Below are 17551 nucleotides of genomic sequence, written 5' to 3'. Positions count from 1 at the left end.
TTTACAGTAGAAAACACCACCAGAAATCTACTGTTACCCACAAACCAAGCAAATAGCACAGTCCTTAGTAACTATGCTATCCATAATAACGATATCCTTTCAGCCATAAATAGTACGAACATAAACAAAACCCCTGGCCCCGATAAAATAACACCGAGAATTCTCAAAGAAGCAAAACATTAGTTACTGCTGCCACTCTCTGTCTTATTCAATAAATCATTAAGTACTGGGAAAGTTCCACGCGAATGGAAACTAGCAAATGTAACACCAATTTTCAAAAAAGGAAATGAGTCGCACCCAGGAAATTACAGACCAATCAGCTTAACATCAGTAGTGTGCAAGTTAATGGAAAAAAATCATAAGAGATAAAATAGTTAATTATCTAGAAGAAAATAATATAATTAAAGACTCGCAGCATGGATTCAGACATCGTCGTTCATGCTTAACTAACTTACTGGACTTCTTCCATGATGTTTACAAATCATATGATGACTCAAGAGCAGTAGATATAATTTACCTCGACTTTCAGAAAGCATTTGACACTGTCCCTCACAAGCGTCTCATGAGAAAAATAGAAGCACATGGAATAAAAGGAAAGACGCAAAAATGGTTACAAGACTGGCTGTCAGACAGAAAACAGCGAGTTGTGATAAACGGAAAGGAATCCAAATGGCGTAATGTGATCAGCGGCGTTCCCCAAGGCTCAGTACTTGGACCGATACTTTTTATTATCTATATAAATGATATTGATGAGGGTCTAAATTGTAAAGTATCCAAATTTGCAGATGATACTAAAATAACCAGTAAAGTCACTTCAAAATTACAGTGGCAGCAGTTACAAAATGACCTAAATACTTTAGCAAGCTGGGCAGAAAAATGGCAAATGAAATTCAAAACATAAAAATGTAAAGTACTTCATATTGGAAGTAACAATGTCCATGCAAATTACAAAATGAACAATATTCAGTTATCAAGTACAGACAGTGAAAAGGATCTTGGTGTGATAATATCAAATGACCTAAAACCAAGCAAGCAGTATACCGATGCGGTTAAAATTGCAAACAAGCTAGTGGGTTTTATTGGAAGAACTTTCGAGTTTAAATCGGAAAAAGTCATACTTGCCTTGTACAACTCGCTAGTGCGCCCCCATCTTGAATATTGTGTGCAATTTTGGTGTCCGTACTACAGAAAGGACATTGAAAAATTAGAGAAAATTCGGCGAAGAATCACAAAAATGATACCACGACTTAGAAACAAACCATATGAGGAACGCCTTGAAGAACTTAAATTATTTAGCCTAACGAAGCGCAGGTTAAGAGGGGACCTTATTGAAGTTTTCAAAATCATGAAGGGATATGACAACTTAGACATGAATAAATATTTTGATATAGACCGGTCGAGTCAAACCAGAAGTAATGGCTGCAAAATCATGGGAAAGCGATTCCAATCCCACGAAGCAAAATACTTCTTCTTTAACAGAGTTGTAAATATCTGGAACAGATTACCCTCAGATACCGTGAACAGTATCTCAATTGAGACATTCAAAAACAAATTAGACAAGTATTTGCACGAAAATCCTCAGCTGACTCTTTTTCTGTCCGAATAACTTGCTATTATAGCTATGGTACATGTAAGTTCATCCCCCTTTAGTCTACAAGACACCCCGTAAACAATGTACCCGTAGCCTACATAGTGTTGCGTCACGATATTATACATTTTCCATTTATTCAGTGCAAACAAAGCAATATAAGCACAGATTAGGATCTGCACAGATAACCCTGAGTTAACGGTCACTACTCTTACTTTCGACCTGTGATGGGCTGTGGATCACTGAAGGTCAATGTTAGTCAAGTGACCACCATTGGGATTTTTTTAATGTACCAGGGGTCACTGCTTCAGGATGAAACTTGTGTACTTGTTCCATATGGGAGAGTTCCCTGTCTCAGTGGAGTGAACGGAGCTAGGGCCTGATTGACTGCTGCCTACCTTAAAAGCGCCAGGCAAGGCTGCTGCACCACCCCTAAACATCCACACTGTGCAGTCCCCTTGTGTCTACTGGACACCCCGTAAACTTAACATAGCGTCACGTCACGTCATTATACGTTTTTCGATTTACCCAAAGCAAATGAGGTAATATACAGTAAGCACAGATTAGGATCAGCACAGATAACCCTGAGTTAATGGTCACTACTTTTACTTTCGACCTGTGATGGGATGTGGATCACTGAGGGTCCCTGTTAGTCAAGTGACCACCATCGGGATTTTTTTAATGTACCAGGGGTCACTGCTTCAGGATGAAACTTGTGTACTGTCCCACATGGGAGAGTTCCCTGTCTCAGTGGAGTGAACGGAGCTATTGCCTGACTGACTGCTGCCTACCTAAAAAGCGCCAGGGAAGGTTGCCGCACCACCCCAAAACATCCACTCTGTGCATTGCACATCCACACTGTGCACTGTGCAGTCCCCTTTTATCTAAGACACCCATCTTATATACTTTTCAATCTCCCCAATGCAAAGAAAACAATATAAGCACAGATTAGGATCTGCACAGATAACCCTGAGTTAACGGTCACGACTCTTACTTTCGACCTGTGATGGGCTGTGGATCACTGAGGGTCCCTGTTAGTCAAGTGACCACCATCGGGATTTTTTTAATGTACCAGGGGTCACTGCTTCAGGATGAAACTTGTGTACTGTCCCACATGGGAGAGTTCCCTGTCTCAGTGGAGTGAACGGAGCTATTGCCTGACTGACTGCTGCCTACCTAAAAAGCGCCAGGGAAGGTTGCCGCACCACCCCTAAACATCCACTCTGTGCATTGCACATCCACACTGTGCACTGTGCAGTCCCCTTTTATCTAAGACACCCATCTTATATACTTTTCAATCTCCCCAATGCAAAGAAAACAATATAAGCACAGATTAGGATCTGCACAGATAACCCTGAGTTAACGGTCACTACTCTTACTTTCGACCTGTGATGGGCTGTGGATCACTGAGGGTCCCTGTTAGTCAAGTGACCACCATCGGGATTTTTTTAATGTACCAGGGGTCACTGCTTCAGGATGAAACTTGTGTACTTGTCCCACATGGGAGAGTTCCATGTCTCAGTGGAGCAAACGGAGCTATTGCCTGATTGACTGCTGCCTACCTTAAAAGCGCCAGGCAAGGCTGCCGCACCACCCCTAAACATCCACACTGTGCAGTGTGTAGCTTCCAGGTTATGTCCACAGACTTCCCATTAACTCAATGTACCGGTTTATAATGTCATGCCGTAACTATTATTTTATTTGTTTACTTTCTCTTTCAGGTTACTCTATCGGGTAGCTTATAGATAAAGTATTATAGAATGTGACTTTTCCTTTCCAGTGTTTCCTATAAAATTTCCATGTCAGTTTTTCCATGCTGCATGGTGGTTTTTCTCACTTTTTCCTGGAGGGTTTGGTGGTGGGGGAAGCCTTCTTGCTTTACTATCCTTATCCTTCAGCATGTAGAGTTAGATCCTGTAGTCATAGTTTTCTCTAACAAGCAGCCTCGAAAGGACCATAAGGTCTGTTGCTGTTTGCTTTCCTGTGTAATCCTGTGTAATCCTTCTATCTGTGCCTTCATCTCTAGTTTCCTTTCTGGTTGCTCTATAGCTGCTGTTGCAGACGGCCACCGTTCTTCTCCTAGAGCTATGAATAGTGGTGTTCCTTAGGGCTCTGTCCTATCCCCAACTCTCTTCCTTTTATTTACCAGTGACCTAAGCTGTACATCTAACTCTATCCACTCATACACTGATGGCTCCTCGCTTCACCTTTCCATTTGCTTCTCTCAGTGTTCATCTTAGCAGTTACTTCAGCAAACAAGTGATGAGGCTATGGCACACCGAATGTCTGACTTGGCTCATATCTCTGACTGGGGTGAAAGTAATCTTGTGTTTAATGCATCAAAAACTCTGTTATTACACCTTTCAAGTTTCAACCCAACAAAATCTTCCGCAGGAGTATCCTCTAACTTTTAACAATATCCAACTCGATCCTCCATCATCTTTGAACATACTTGGGGCTTCATTTTCGCGGGATTTATCTTGGAAAGGTCATATTACCTCTCTTGCACAATCTGCTTCCAGGATATTGGGTGTGATAAGCAGACTCAGTGCCTTCTTTACCTCTAGTCAATTGTTGACCTTATACACGGGTTTTATTCGCCCCTGTGTAGAGTACAACTCTCATTTGAGGGTAGGTTCCCCACATACAGCTCATCTCAACAAGGTGGAGTCAAAGGATTTCCGTCATATTAACTCTTCCCTTACAGGCTCCCTTCAACCTCTGTTTCTTCGCTGCACTGTTGCATCTTTATCTCTTTCCTATAGCTACTTCAGTGGTCATTGCTCCTCTGAACTGTCTGCTTGCATCCCTCAACCACTATGGCAGGCGAATAACACCCGTCTAGCAACAAACTCTCATCCTTTTTTTCTGTCCAGCTCTCTAATACAAGACTTAGCCATTACTCCCAGTCCTTCATATATGCAACAGGTCAGCTCTGGAACTGTCTTCCTATACCTGCATATACCTGCATTTTCTACTGCCTATGATCTCCAGTCTTTCAAATGCAGTTTGTCCAGGCATCTCGAAATTAAATGAATGTATCTTGAATTTGCCTTTCTGTTTTCTTGTTTTTTGTCTTTTCTTGGAGTTAACAATCTTGCAGGCTCCTGACCTTTGGTTACTACTGTCTTGCATTAAAAAAAAAAAAGGATAAAAATTGTTTAAGTTGACTTCCCCATGTAGCCGGGACCTGTATCCATTAGGTGTAAAAAAAAATAAAGGGTTGGGCTGTTAAGAAAACACAAAACAAAACAAAATATGGGTCACACCGCACTTCCACACAAGTGCGGGCCCAGGAGGGGAAGGAGATTGACCTATGATTTATGCTCCACTTATTTCTCTAATCACTTACTTATAATATCTGCTTTTATCTTGCTGTATGCCATGTATAGCAGATTTTGCCGCAGTAAATATTATGTAACAGATCTGGATTGCAGGAAAGGCTGTGGTCACAAACTGGTAAAGAAAAAGTGAATTTTTCACCAATGCCTTCCTTAAAACAGGATGTTAAATCTTCAAATAAATCATTCCTTATCTCACTTCTATCTGGTTGTATCTAGTATCCGACAGCATGTCATATTCAGGAGCATTTGCTGAAGGAGACTAAAAATACAATTACGATTTAGTCTCTGCTACAAAATTTGAAATATTTAAAATGTGGTTAGACATTTCAGAGCCTGGCTGTGGCTTATACTTGTGTTTCTTCTTTTTCCCTTCACTTTTTTTTTTTTTTTGAAAAATGTGTTTTACTTGCACAATCAATGCAGAGTTTAATGCTGTAAAATAAAATGTGTATCCTGTCTAACAATTGAGCTACAAGTAAAAGAAAGGGGATATGTAGTTCGGCTAGAAAAGTTTCCAGAGACGGACAAAGAGGTTCTAGTGACCTTACCACTAACCAATCTGTGGACATCCTGGTGTTGATGCCTAAGTGAATAGGGTTTAGAATGTGGTGTATCCTTTTATTTTAGTTCACTCATGTGTAAGATGTTGAGAGCACATTGAATTCTGCAAAACCTGCATTAAGTGAGAAGTACCTACACATTTTGCTGCATCATCAAAGGTAAAGGAAAATGGTAGAAACACTGAGAATTTTTTAACTAAAAGAACAGAGGAAGGAAAAACGAATGAATAACAACAATAATCCATACACCAGATGACTGGCGTCCTCCATTCATTAAAAAAAATCTGTAACAGTTGGACTTGAACAGCTGCAGGTTGAAGTTTGGGGAGAAACAACTCTGGGGATGTGAGTTTCAGAGAGATGCAGTTCTGGGAATAAAAGAATTCTAATAGGCAGAAGTTCTGCAATATGGCTGTGAGACTTTCCGGTCATGAGAGGTACCAGATGCCCGTGTTGCACGAGGGAAGGCTTGGACAGATGGCACAATGGACGCAACTTCGTCTGAGCATTTGCCATAAAAGAACTGTATCTGTAAAATAATGCAAGAGAAGCAACATTCCTTCTTTGGGAGGTAGTTTATTCGTAACAGCAGGATTATTAATAATTTCAACAGCTTTGTTCTGATTATTGTCTAGTTGTTTTAGTGCAACCTCTCTACATACATTCCACAAGGGTGAACAATATTCTAGCTGAGAGCATACATTACTGTTATAAATTATAGGTAACTGCTCATCAGTTGCGGACTCTGTACAATTACCCAAGTTCCTTTGATGTGGCTTTAGCAAGTGATCTGACATGAGTGGTCCAGCTGAGGGCATTGTTAAGTGAAACACCGAGCATTCCAATACTTTTGGAGATGGAAATATTAGTAGCATTGAAGGTAATATACGAATCTGGCATTATCTGTCTGTTAGTAAATTGCATATATTTGGTTTTACTAGCATTAAATGAGACAAGGTTATTTTGTCCCCATTCAGTGATCTTAGATAAGTCTTGATTTATGGAGATGGCTGCATTGAGTTGAGGGTTAGAGTGATTAAACTTTATGAATGGAGGTCTGAGTGTGAATGAACTGTGAAGTGTTGAGTCATCTGCAAATGAATGGATGGGGGTGTGGGTGACAGATAAGAGACCATTAATATGAACTAGGAATATGGTTGGCGCCAAAAGTGATCCTTGTGGCATGCAAACATTAACTGAGTTGGAATATACATCATCTACTTTTACTCATATTTTTCTGTTGTTGAGATATGAGGAAAGCAGAGGAACAAAAGACGTTAGTTCATGGCAAGGGAGTTTGGATAACAGGGAACGGTGCCACACTCTGTCGAAATCTTTAGAAATATCAAGGGCTACTGCATGAGTCTCTCCATGTTGGTCAATTGATTGATGGATGGTATAAGTCTGGAGAATGAGTATATCAGTGGTGGATCTTTCGTGGCGAAAACCATATTGTCCATCACTAGCTGAGTTGTTGGATTCAAGATGTTTAACGCTGTGCTTATTAATCAAAATTTCAAATACTTTACCTAGAGTAGATGTGATAGCTATTGGTCTGTAATCAGACGGGTCACAGGAACTTCCTTTCTTTGGAATGGTTGGATATTGGCTTCTTTCCATGAAGTAAAGAATGAAGAAGTACGTAGGTATATTCTGCATAATTTAGCTAGAATAGCGGCAAGTTCTGGGGAGCACTTTTTCAAAACAGTTGGAGGAATTCCATCTGGGCCTGGAGCTTCGTTGGTTGATAAATTTTCTAGGATGAATTTTACGTGCCTAGTCTGTATTTTTTGTGGAACAATTTCTGGAGAGTCAGGTTCTAGTACTAAGACGTTCTGCCTGTCTTCCTCTACTGTAGAATTTCTGGCTAATGTACTGGCAAGGATATTTGCATTTCCATGCAGGTTATTTTTACTGTTATCGTTTGAAGATTTTAGTGGAGGAATGGGTGATGACTTATTCAAGTTATTACTGAAAGATTTGAGAGCTGACAAGAATATTCTATTATCATTAGGATTGTTAAGTATTTTTGATGCTTGATTTTGAAGAAAGTTTGATTTAGTGTGATTTATCACTGCTTTTGCATGGTTTCTAGCAATTTTAAATTGACAGAGTGATTCAGATGTTGTTTATTTTATGTAAGAGTTATATGCTAATGGCTTTTGGGCCGTTGATTTGACACAATTGCTATCAAACCATTTTACGGAGTCCAATCGTTTAGTGAACTGTTGATTTGGTATGAACAATTCCATACCAGCTAGTATTAGGTCATGTGGGACTGGGTAGAACTGACATCACTATAGAAGAAAGACTGCCATGGAATGTCAGCAAGATCATTTCCAAATTCATCCCAGTTTGCCCTATCAAAGTGCCATTTTTTTTTTTTTTTTTTTTTTTTATGCGAGGAAGAAGGAACCAAAAGCCATAAGCCAGCAGTAACAGTTCCCTCCAAGAGGAAAACAAAATACAATAGAGAGCCAAATTCAAGATACGATCATTTTGAGATGCCTGGACACACTGCGTTTGAAAGACTGGAGATCATAGGCAGCAGGAAATACAGACAGAGGGAGACAGTTCCAGAGCTGACCTGTTGCATAAATGAAAGACTGGGAGTAATGGTTAACTCTTGCATTAGAGAGTTGGAAAGAAAAGGGATGAGAGTTTGCTGCCAGACAGGTGGTACATGCCCGTCGTAGAGGTGGAGGGATGCAAGCAGACAGTTCAGAGGAGCAGTGACCATTAAAGTAGCGATAGAAAAGAGATAAAGATGCAACAGTGCAGCGAAGAGACAGAGGTTGAAGGGAGTCAGTAAGAGGTTGAAGGGAGCCAGTCAGAGATACGAGCCAAGTCAGACATTAGGTGTGCCATAGCATCATCCCTTGTTTGCTGAAGTAACTGTTGAGATGGGTGTTGCGGGAACCGAATGAAAACGTGAAGGGTGGAGTCATCAGCGTATGAGTGGATAGGGTTAGATGTACAGCTTAGAAGATCATTCATGAATAAAAGGAAGAGAGTTGGTGATAGGACAGAGCCCTGAGGAACACCAATGTTAATAGATCTAGGAGAAGAACGATGGCCGTCTACAACAGAGGCTATAGAACGACCAGAAAGGAAGCTAGCGATGAAGGCACAGATAGAAGGATAGAAACCGTAGGAGGGCAGTTTGGAAATTAAAGATTTATGCCAGACTCGATCGAAAGCCTTTGAGATGTCAAGTGCAATGGCAAAGCTTTCGCCGAAGTCCCGAAAGGAGGATGACCAGGAGTCTGAAAGGTAGGTGAGAAGATCGCCAGTGGAGCGTCCCTGACGGAAGCCGTACTGACGATCGGAAAGAAGGTTGTGATAGGAAAGATGCCTAAAAATTTTTGTATTGAGAATTGACTCAAAAACTTTTGAAATACAGGACGTTAAAGCAATTGGACGATAGTTGGAGGGTTGGGAGTGGTCACCCTTCTTTGGGACTGGCTGAATGAGAGCAAACTTCCAGCAAGAAGGAAAGGTACAAGTTGACAGACAAAGGCGAAAGAGTTTGCCTAGGCAGGGTGTAAGCACAGAAGCACAGTTCTTGAGAACAACAGGAGGGACCCCATCAGGCCCATATGCCTTGTTAGTACTGAGGCCAGTGATGGCAGAAAATACATCAACTGAAGAAATTTTAATGTCAGCCATGAGGAAGTTAGAGGGGGGAAGTGATGGAGGAACAGCACCGGAATCGTCTAAGGTGGAATTGGAGGAGAAAGTCTGTGCGAAGAGATCTGCTTTATGAGTAGAAATAGCTACAGAACCATCAGAGTAGAAAAGAGGAGGGAAGGATGATGAGGTAAAGTTGTTAGAAAGATTTTTGGCAAGGTGCCAGAAGGAGCGGGAAGAATTCGAGTTGGAGAGTTTTAGTAGAGCGAAGAACAGACTTAGCACGATTCCGAGCAGAAACGTAAAGATGATGTGATTCAGGGGTGGGTTGGCTCCGGTACCTTTTGTAGGCCCTCTCATTGTTGCGGACAGCATTAGAACAAGCGTGATTAAACCAAGGCTTTCTTGCATTAGTCGAAGGATATGAGAAAGGAATGTATGCTTCCATGCCCGAGAAAATAACCTCCATAATGCCCAAGGCACACTCAGATGGCTCCCTGCCACGGAAGCAATAATCATTCCAGAGAAAGTCAAAGAAGTACTGCCTGAGGGTCTCCCAGTCCGCGGCTCCAAAATGCCACAGATGACGCTTCCCTGGAGGGTCCACAGGCCGTACCGGAGTGATAGGACAGGTTAAGGTAATAAGGTTGTGATCGGAGGAGCCCAACGGAGAGAAAAGATTAACAGAGTAAGCAGAAGGATTAGTTGTGAGGAAGAGGTCAAGTATGTTGGAGCTCTCTCCAAGGCGGTCAGGGATACGGATAGGGTGCTGTACAAGCTGCTCTAGGTCATTAAGGATAGAAAAGATGTAGGCTTGTTCACCAGGTGGATCCGTGAAAGGAGAGGAGAGCCAAAGGTGGTGGTGAACATTGAAATCTCCTAGAATGGAGATTTCAGAGAAAGGAGAAATGGATAGAATTTGTTCCATCGTAGAAGTAAGATAGTGGAAGAATTTTTGATAGTCAGTAGAATTATGGGATAAGTAAACAGCACAGATATATTTAGTCAGAGAATGACAGGAAAGCCGAAGCCAGAGTGTGGAGAATTCAGAAGAATCGAGTTCAGGAACATGAGAGGAAGATAAGTCGTTGCAAACCCGGTATATATACACAACAGCCACCTTTGGCTTTGAAATTACTTTTTTTTTTTTTTATGCGAGGAAGAAGGAACCAAAGGCCATGAGCCCGCAGTAACAGTTCCCTCCAAGAGAAAAACAAAATACAATAGAGAGCCAAATTCCAGATCCGATCATTTCGAGATGCCTGGACACACTGCGTTTGAAAGACTGGAGATCATAGGCAGCAGGAAATACAGACAGAGGGAGACAGTTCCAGAGCTGACCTGTTGCATAAATGAAAGACTGGGAGTAACGGTTAACTCTTGCATTAGAGAGTTGGACAGAAAAGGGATGAGAGTTTGCTGCCAGACGGGTGCTACGCGCCCGTCGTAGAGGTGGAGGAATGCAAGCAGACAGTTCAGAGGAGCAGTGACCATTAAAGTAGCAATAGAAAAGAGATAAAGATGCAACAGTGCAGCGAAGAGACAGAGGTTGAAGGGAGTCAGTAAGAGGAGGAGAGTTAATGAGACAAAAAGCCTTTGACTCCACCCTATTGAGAAGAGCTGTATGTGGGGAGCCTCCCCACACATGAGAGTTGTACTCCACACAGGGGCGGATGAAACCCCTGTATAGAGTTAACAATTGTGCAGGGGTAAAGAAAGAGCGGAGTCGGCTTAGCAAACTCAATCTCTTGGAATCAGATTTTACAAGACATGTAATATGATCTTTCCAAGAGAAGTCCCTAGTAAATGAAACTCCAAGCATGTTCAAGGATGATGCAGGATTAAGATGAATATTTTTAAACATTAGTGGGTATACCTGTGGAAGATTCTGTCGGGTTAAAAGGTGTAAGAACTGTGTCTTAGATGCATTAAAAACAACCATATTATTTTTACCCCAGTCAGAGATACGAGCCAAGTCAGACATTAGGTGTGCCATAGCCTCATCCCTTGTTTGTTGAAGTAACTGTTGAGATGGGCGTTGTGGGAACCGAATGGAAAGGTGAAGGGTGGAGTCATCAGCGTATGAGTGGATAGGGTTAGATGTACAGCTTAGAAGATCATTGATGAATAAAAGGAAGAGAGTTGGTGATAGGACAGAGCCCTGAGGAACACCAGTGTTAATAGATCTAGGAGAAGAACGATGGCCGTCTACAACAGCGGCTATGGAACGACCAGAAAGGAAGTTAGCGATGAAGGCACAGATAGTAGGATAGAAACCGTAGGAGGGCAGTTTGGAAATGAAAGATTTATGCCAGACTCGATCGAAAGCCTTTGAGATGTCAAGTGCAATGGCAAAGCTTTCGCCAAAGTCCCGAAAGGTGGATGACCAGGAGTCTGAAAGGTAGGTGAGAAGATCGCCAGTGGAGCGTCCCTGACGGAACCCGTACTGACGATCGGAAAGAAGGTTGTGATAGGAAAGATGCCTTAAAATTTTTCTGTAGAGAATTGACTCGAAAACTTTTGAAATACAGGACGTTAAAGTAGGAGGATACAGAAAAGGCTTTGCTGTCAGTTGCCTCAGACAGCTGAGTCTCCGTTAGAAAAAGAAGGTGAGGTTTAGAGGAGGAGAGGTGGTGCTCAACAGAGCGAAAGTTAGAGGAAAGGCCGCGAATGTTGCAGAAATGAAGAAGAAGAGAGTCAGACAGTAGTTCCAGGCACCTCGTGTCGTCACTGGGAGAGGGGCGGATGGTGGGGGCATTTATGGTCCCCCTCCCTGGGGACTCCGAGGCTTTGTGAAGAGACGCCATTGTTTTTTTAAATTTTGAATAGGAAGTGTAGTGTGTACTGTGCATATAGTTTTGTGCAGATAGTTAGAGAAATTTGTACTGGAGAGCATGCTGGCCTACTCTCTGTGTAACTGAGACACTGAAAAAGTTCAGCAAAGGGGGATGGTCAGGAACTAGTCCTGAGGGCTGATTAAAAGGGAGCTCCAGCACTCCCTGTCATCAGCTTTCCATCCACCTCGGGAGTACTGCCCTGCTCTACTGGTGCTACAGTCTACTCCTCTGATCACCCTGATAGGTTTATTACGGGGAGGTTTGAGGGAGGCAAGTAATGAGGCTTGTTGAGATTGTGGTTGGTGATCCAAGTGGTGACAGAAATTCTATCCTGTATTGATCTGGATTATTTGTAGGGAATAGATCCAAGAGATGGACATTATGGTCAGGATTATCTGGTATTCTGGTCGGTTGCTTTACCAATCACTTTAGATTAAATGTTTCTGCAAATAGCTCGCACTCTAGACTAGTATTGTCCATCCTGGCATAGTGCAATAACCATTCTACATTATGTAGACTAAAATCACCCAAAATGGTTCCATCAACGTAGATACAGGTTGCAACGTTTTGTCACTGTAACTCCTAACGACATGTGTTCACATTTTGCAATTGCGAGGTTCGTCATTTTCAAATTTTTCAAGTTTTGCGGGGTATTTTTGGTAGGCATATGTTCCTTTACCCACCGTCAGGTGGCAACACTGCCTGGACCCATGTTACCCCCCCCCTTGCACACCATTTTCTCGGCAACTCACCTGTTAGCAGTGACCTGGCCAGTAAAGGCATGTCATGCTGCAGTCTCTCAGATGATGAAATTCAAGGCAAAAGTGATTCTCGATGTGGAGGACAAATATTATGTGGCGTTGGAGGAAGAAACGTGCAGAAGTGATGAGAAGGTAACGTCGTCAAGGAAGGTGCTGTATGCTGATATGTCTGGTGAGTGAAACAACACTTATATGGCCTATATTATTGTGTGAAAACCAATATATCCTTGTACTACATATAAATTCGTACCAAATAAATATCTTCCTATTCTGAGTGGTTTGGAATTGTTACCCCTCCCATAGAAAACGTCTTGTCTGGAGTATGGCACCAGAGAACACGGTACCAGGTGAGGAGATAGTCACCTGTACAGGGCGTTTAGAAGCTCGGGTGAGCACATTCTCTCTGAATTTTCGATGTTTCTCATAAGAAGCGGAGGTTTTAGCCCCCCCAAAAGAAAATCGAAAATCTGCCGGGATTGGAGAGGGGATCTTTGGTAAAAAATCTGGCGGGATTGGAGGGGGGGGTCTTTGGTCAAAAATCTGCTGGGATTGGGGGAGGATCTTTGGTCAAAAATCTGCCGGGATTGGGGGGGGGGGACCTTTGGTCAAAAATCTGCCGGGATTGGGGGGGGGGGATCTTTGGTCAAAAATCTGCCGGGATTGGGGGGGGGGGATCTTTGGTCAAAAATCTGCCAGGATGCGGTGGGTTAAGATTACTCAACTGTGTGGATATGAAGTCAAATACGCTGGCTTCTGAAGAAGCACTGGGGGAGCGATAGGTTGCACAGATATATTTGGTAATATTTAGATAATTTAGTTCATACAATGAGTATATAATCAAAATTAGTTGAAGTGAAGTTTGAAACTGTGTCAACTGCAAATTCTGATTTGATATAGCAACAAGTGCCACCTTTGTTGTGGAAGTTTATGAGGAGATGGTAATCAGGAAAACAAAATGAGGATATTTCAGTAGAAGGAGAGATTTGGGGTTCTGTGGGGAACAGGGCTTGATGGGATACAGATTGTAGGAAAAAATGAACTGAATTAAATTTTGTACTGAGACCACGGATATTGGTGAAGAATAAGGCTGCGCCTGCCCTTCTACACTAACAAGCATGAACAAAATTTGCAACAGTCGCTGCAGGTATAATCGCTTGATAGCGACCGGGAGGACCTTGCGCTGCCAGCCCTACCCTGCCGGTGGTGGCAGTCCGAGACACAACCTCGTGTTTTGATATTAATGCAGTGGCCTTTGCTAGGAGCTATTGGTGTCAGGACTCCATATTATAATAATACAACTCACAGATAGATAGATAGATAGATAGACAGATAGAAGCACCAAGCCAGGGGGTAAGATAGGAAGTGTGTCAGCAACCCTTGCAACTCTTAAGTGAAGGAATGCTGTACATGCACCGGAAGCTGTACATACACACAGTCATACAGTGTTCTAGAAGCTTTACAACAGTTTAGCCCACGTGACACAACCCCTGCTAAGCGAGAATGTAGGAATCAGAGCTCAGAAAGGGGCTGGCCATAGAACCGGCAGGTAGTGGAGAGATCAAATAAGAAGAGGGGTCTGACTAGACTTAGTTAGTATATTAAGTCCCTATGTAATACATACGCTGCTCAACTTAGACTTTCTTTGAAGATAAAAAATCAAGATCAACTCCCTGTATTCAACTTTAACTCCTCCTGCTCTTCGATTACCAAAACAACTTTAACCAAAACTGAAAACTTATATATTGCAAGACTAAAGAGTTACATAAATAAATATGGTGGCCACGAAGTTTCTACAATAAATGGTGGCTTAACGATCGACTCTACGCCTACGAACCATCATTTCTACAAAAGCAGGAGAAACTGTAACCAAGATCAGCTCCAGTTCTACAGCTGATTCTACATTATCAAGAAACTACAATTCTATGATCAAGTAACCACAAGCGAGTATACAATAAGAAGAACGAGTCTGTGAGTTTACGAGTCTATGAGCCTACGAGTCTTCGAGCATACAGTAGCAATGACGAGTTATGAGTGAGGATCAACAAGCTCTACAATTAACTACAAATAACAAGTCTACAAGACAACTCTGTAATCTTCTTCACGCAACTTCATGTATCAGCAAGAAGAAAGAAAAAAAAACAAGTAAACGAAAAGCAAGAACAAAGCAACAAGCACTAGATCCCCAGTGCTCTCTCCTACCGCCCCTCTACCTCCACCGCTGACGCAGAGGTCAAAACGATCCGGCAAACACCAAAAGCCACATTTATAACACATCTTTCACACCTTTCCTCACTCAGGTTACTCATCGCTACCCAGTTACTCACCACAGCTACCAGTGTGGGATTCGACGTCACCATGTGTATCTGCTGAGACGACGTCATCATGCTTGTTTGCTGAGACGACTCCACGCTGATTAACGTGTGACTGACACCAGGCACTTCTCACCCACTACTCGTTACTCATTCTTATTCACATAGCTCCTACTCATACTCATTTATTTCCACAGTATTGAGTGGGAGTTCGACGTTCTGTGGTGAGGTTCGCCTGTGACTACAGCTGTTAACCACTACATTCATCAGGCCATGGAATTTCCTGAGTAAAATCGTCCATCAACACAGCCCTAGAATTATCGAGAGGAGATCTTCATTCAACTCCGCATTTATCTTCCGAGATCGACAGCTGCTTTCGACACGCCTCTCCGAGTGACCATCTATATCAAGTGGGCGTAATTATACTTACTCATTTCTTCTCAGTGCTTTAAAGTAGGTACAATCACCTCCTTTACTTATATTTATATATACACTTATACACTCACTATCTACCATTCATTACAACTCATTTACTCATCTTATTAGTTAGGACATAAACGAAAGACGTATTTAATAACACCATACCTTAGAAACATGAATTCTTTTTAGCTGAGTGATCAGATATTCATTCTTAGATCTTTAGTGGAAAAGTTTCTAGAGAAGGGAAAGAAGTTGTATACGGCTTTCATGGATTTGGAGAAAGCATATGACAAGGTGAATAGACAAGGATTGTGGAAAGTATTAAGAATATATGGAGTAGATGGGAAGCTGTTGAATGCTGTCAAGAGTATGTATGATGGTGCTAAGGCTGCAGTGCGTGTGGATGGTGAACTGAGTGAATTGTTCTCTTTGAAGGTTGGGTTGAAACAGGGATGTGTCATGTCTCCATGGCTGTTCAATCTGTTCATGGATGGGGTAATAAAAGAGGTACAAGGTAGGGTAGTGGATGTTGGAGTGGCCCTGGTGAGAGAGGGTAGTGTTTGGAAACATCCTGTACTGTTGTTTGCAGATGATAATGTATTGTTGAGTGAAGACGAAGGAGAGTTGCAAGGCTTGGTGGATGAGTTTGGGAAAGTGTGTAAGAAACGGAATCTAAAGGTGAATATAGAGAAGAGTAAAGTGATGGTCTTTGAGAGAGGTGAAGTCAGTGAATGTACAGCGAGGTTGGATGGTGTGGAACTGGAAAATGTGAGTACGTTTAAGTACTTGGGTAGTGTGATGAGTAAGGATAGAGGTTTGGAGGGTGAAGTACTTGAAAGGGTACAGCAGGGAAGAAAGGTTGCTGTTCCTTGAAAGCAGTGATAAGAAGCATGGAAGTGAGCATGGAAGTGAAAAAGTTACTACATGACAGTATTGTGATACCAACTCAAACGTATGGAAGTGAAGCTTGGACGTTGCTGGAAGGACAAAAGTCAAGAGTGAGAGCAGTGGAAATGAGTTGTTTAAGAGGAGCCTGTGGAGTCACATGGATAGACAGGCTGACAAATGAGGATATAAAGGAGTGTTGTTGTGTGGATGTGGATGTGATAGGAAGCGTTAGGAGGAATACACTGAGATGGTTTGGCCATGTGGAGAGGATGGAGGGTGAAAGATTGACGAAGAGAGTGTATGTGAGTGAGGTGGAGGAGGGAAGAGAGAGAGGGAGGCCGAGGATGAGATGGAGGGATGGGGTGGAGAGGAATATGAGAGAGAGGGGTGTGAGTTGGGAGCAGGGCTGTGAAATGGCGGGGGACGGCGACGTGGAGGCGATTTGTTTGTGGCCACCCCGAACGGGATTGAGGCGTCTGGCAATAGGTAGATAGATAGATAGATATGATAGGAATATTTTCATCTCCACCCATGTTAGTTCCAGATGATACACAGTTAGTGCCCACTGCAGATACACAATTAGGAAAGCACCAGAGCAACACACCTATCCTACAAAATTCACCGCAAACTAAAGATAGAGACACAAATACCTCAGTTCTAGATGATAATGATGATGATTGGCAAACCCCCCTCTGATGTAGTGAGTGAGAACTTCGTCTCTGACTTGCATACCTATGAAAATATACTTAACAGAGTTCATCGTTCAGGGAAAACCTATTCCAATATTCTCTCACACAACGATAAATACGTCCAAGTTAAATTATCAGAGCAACCAATGAAAATGAATACCATGGATCAAACACCCCCACCTCATGTTTACGTCTACCATGAGGTTAAAACTGCCCCAAAATTCTCTGGCACAGAAAAAGATCGCACTGATATCATTTCATTGGTCAATCAGTGCGAACAGATCTTCGGAAAAAGCCACATAACAGATGAACAAGAGAAAATTGCTATTTTTTCATCTTGGATTAATCAGGAAAGGTGCCCGGCAGGAGACTTGCTTAAGTCAGATAAGCTTCTTTGAGCTAAGACATATGATGGTTTTAAAACTGATTTTTTTGAAGAAATTTTCTGGAGGTATGAACTTTTTGCCAGGTATAATCCCAGAATTACATAAGATTGTAGATCTTGTAAGGGAGCACACTACAAAT

At 42.2% G+C, this 17551-nt stretch overlaps 1 protein-coding gene across 1 annotated transcript in view; it reads left to right on the top strand.

Moving 5' to 3' along the window:
* Positions 1 to 15270, top strand: part of LOC145405333 (putative inorganic phosphate cotransporter) — a 416371-nt gene extending 401101 nt beyond the window's left edge. Inside the window, exons 10-11 of the mRNA XM_080276745.1 lie at positions 12755 to 12892; positions 15227 to 15270. Coding sequence (XP_080132871.1) covers positions 12755 to 12892; positions 15227 to 15270 — 182 coding nt within the window. The remainder of the gene's footprint in view (positions 1 to 12754; positions 12893 to 15226) is intronic.
* The last annotated feature ends 2281 nt before the right edge of the window (positions 15271 to 17551 follow it).

The sequence above is a fragment of the Coenobita brevimanus genome, chromosome 66, assembly GCF_032717465.1.
Source record: "Coenobita brevimanus isolate Jiangsu-jjx chromosome 66, ASM3271746v2, whole genome shotgun sequence".
Lineage (NCBI taxonomy): Eukaryota > Metazoa > Arthropoda > Malacostraca > Decapoda > Coenobitidae > Coenobita > Coenobita brevimanus.
Note: the sequence above shows the minus strand (reverse complement) of the source record. Positions and strands in the feature narration are given on the sequence as shown.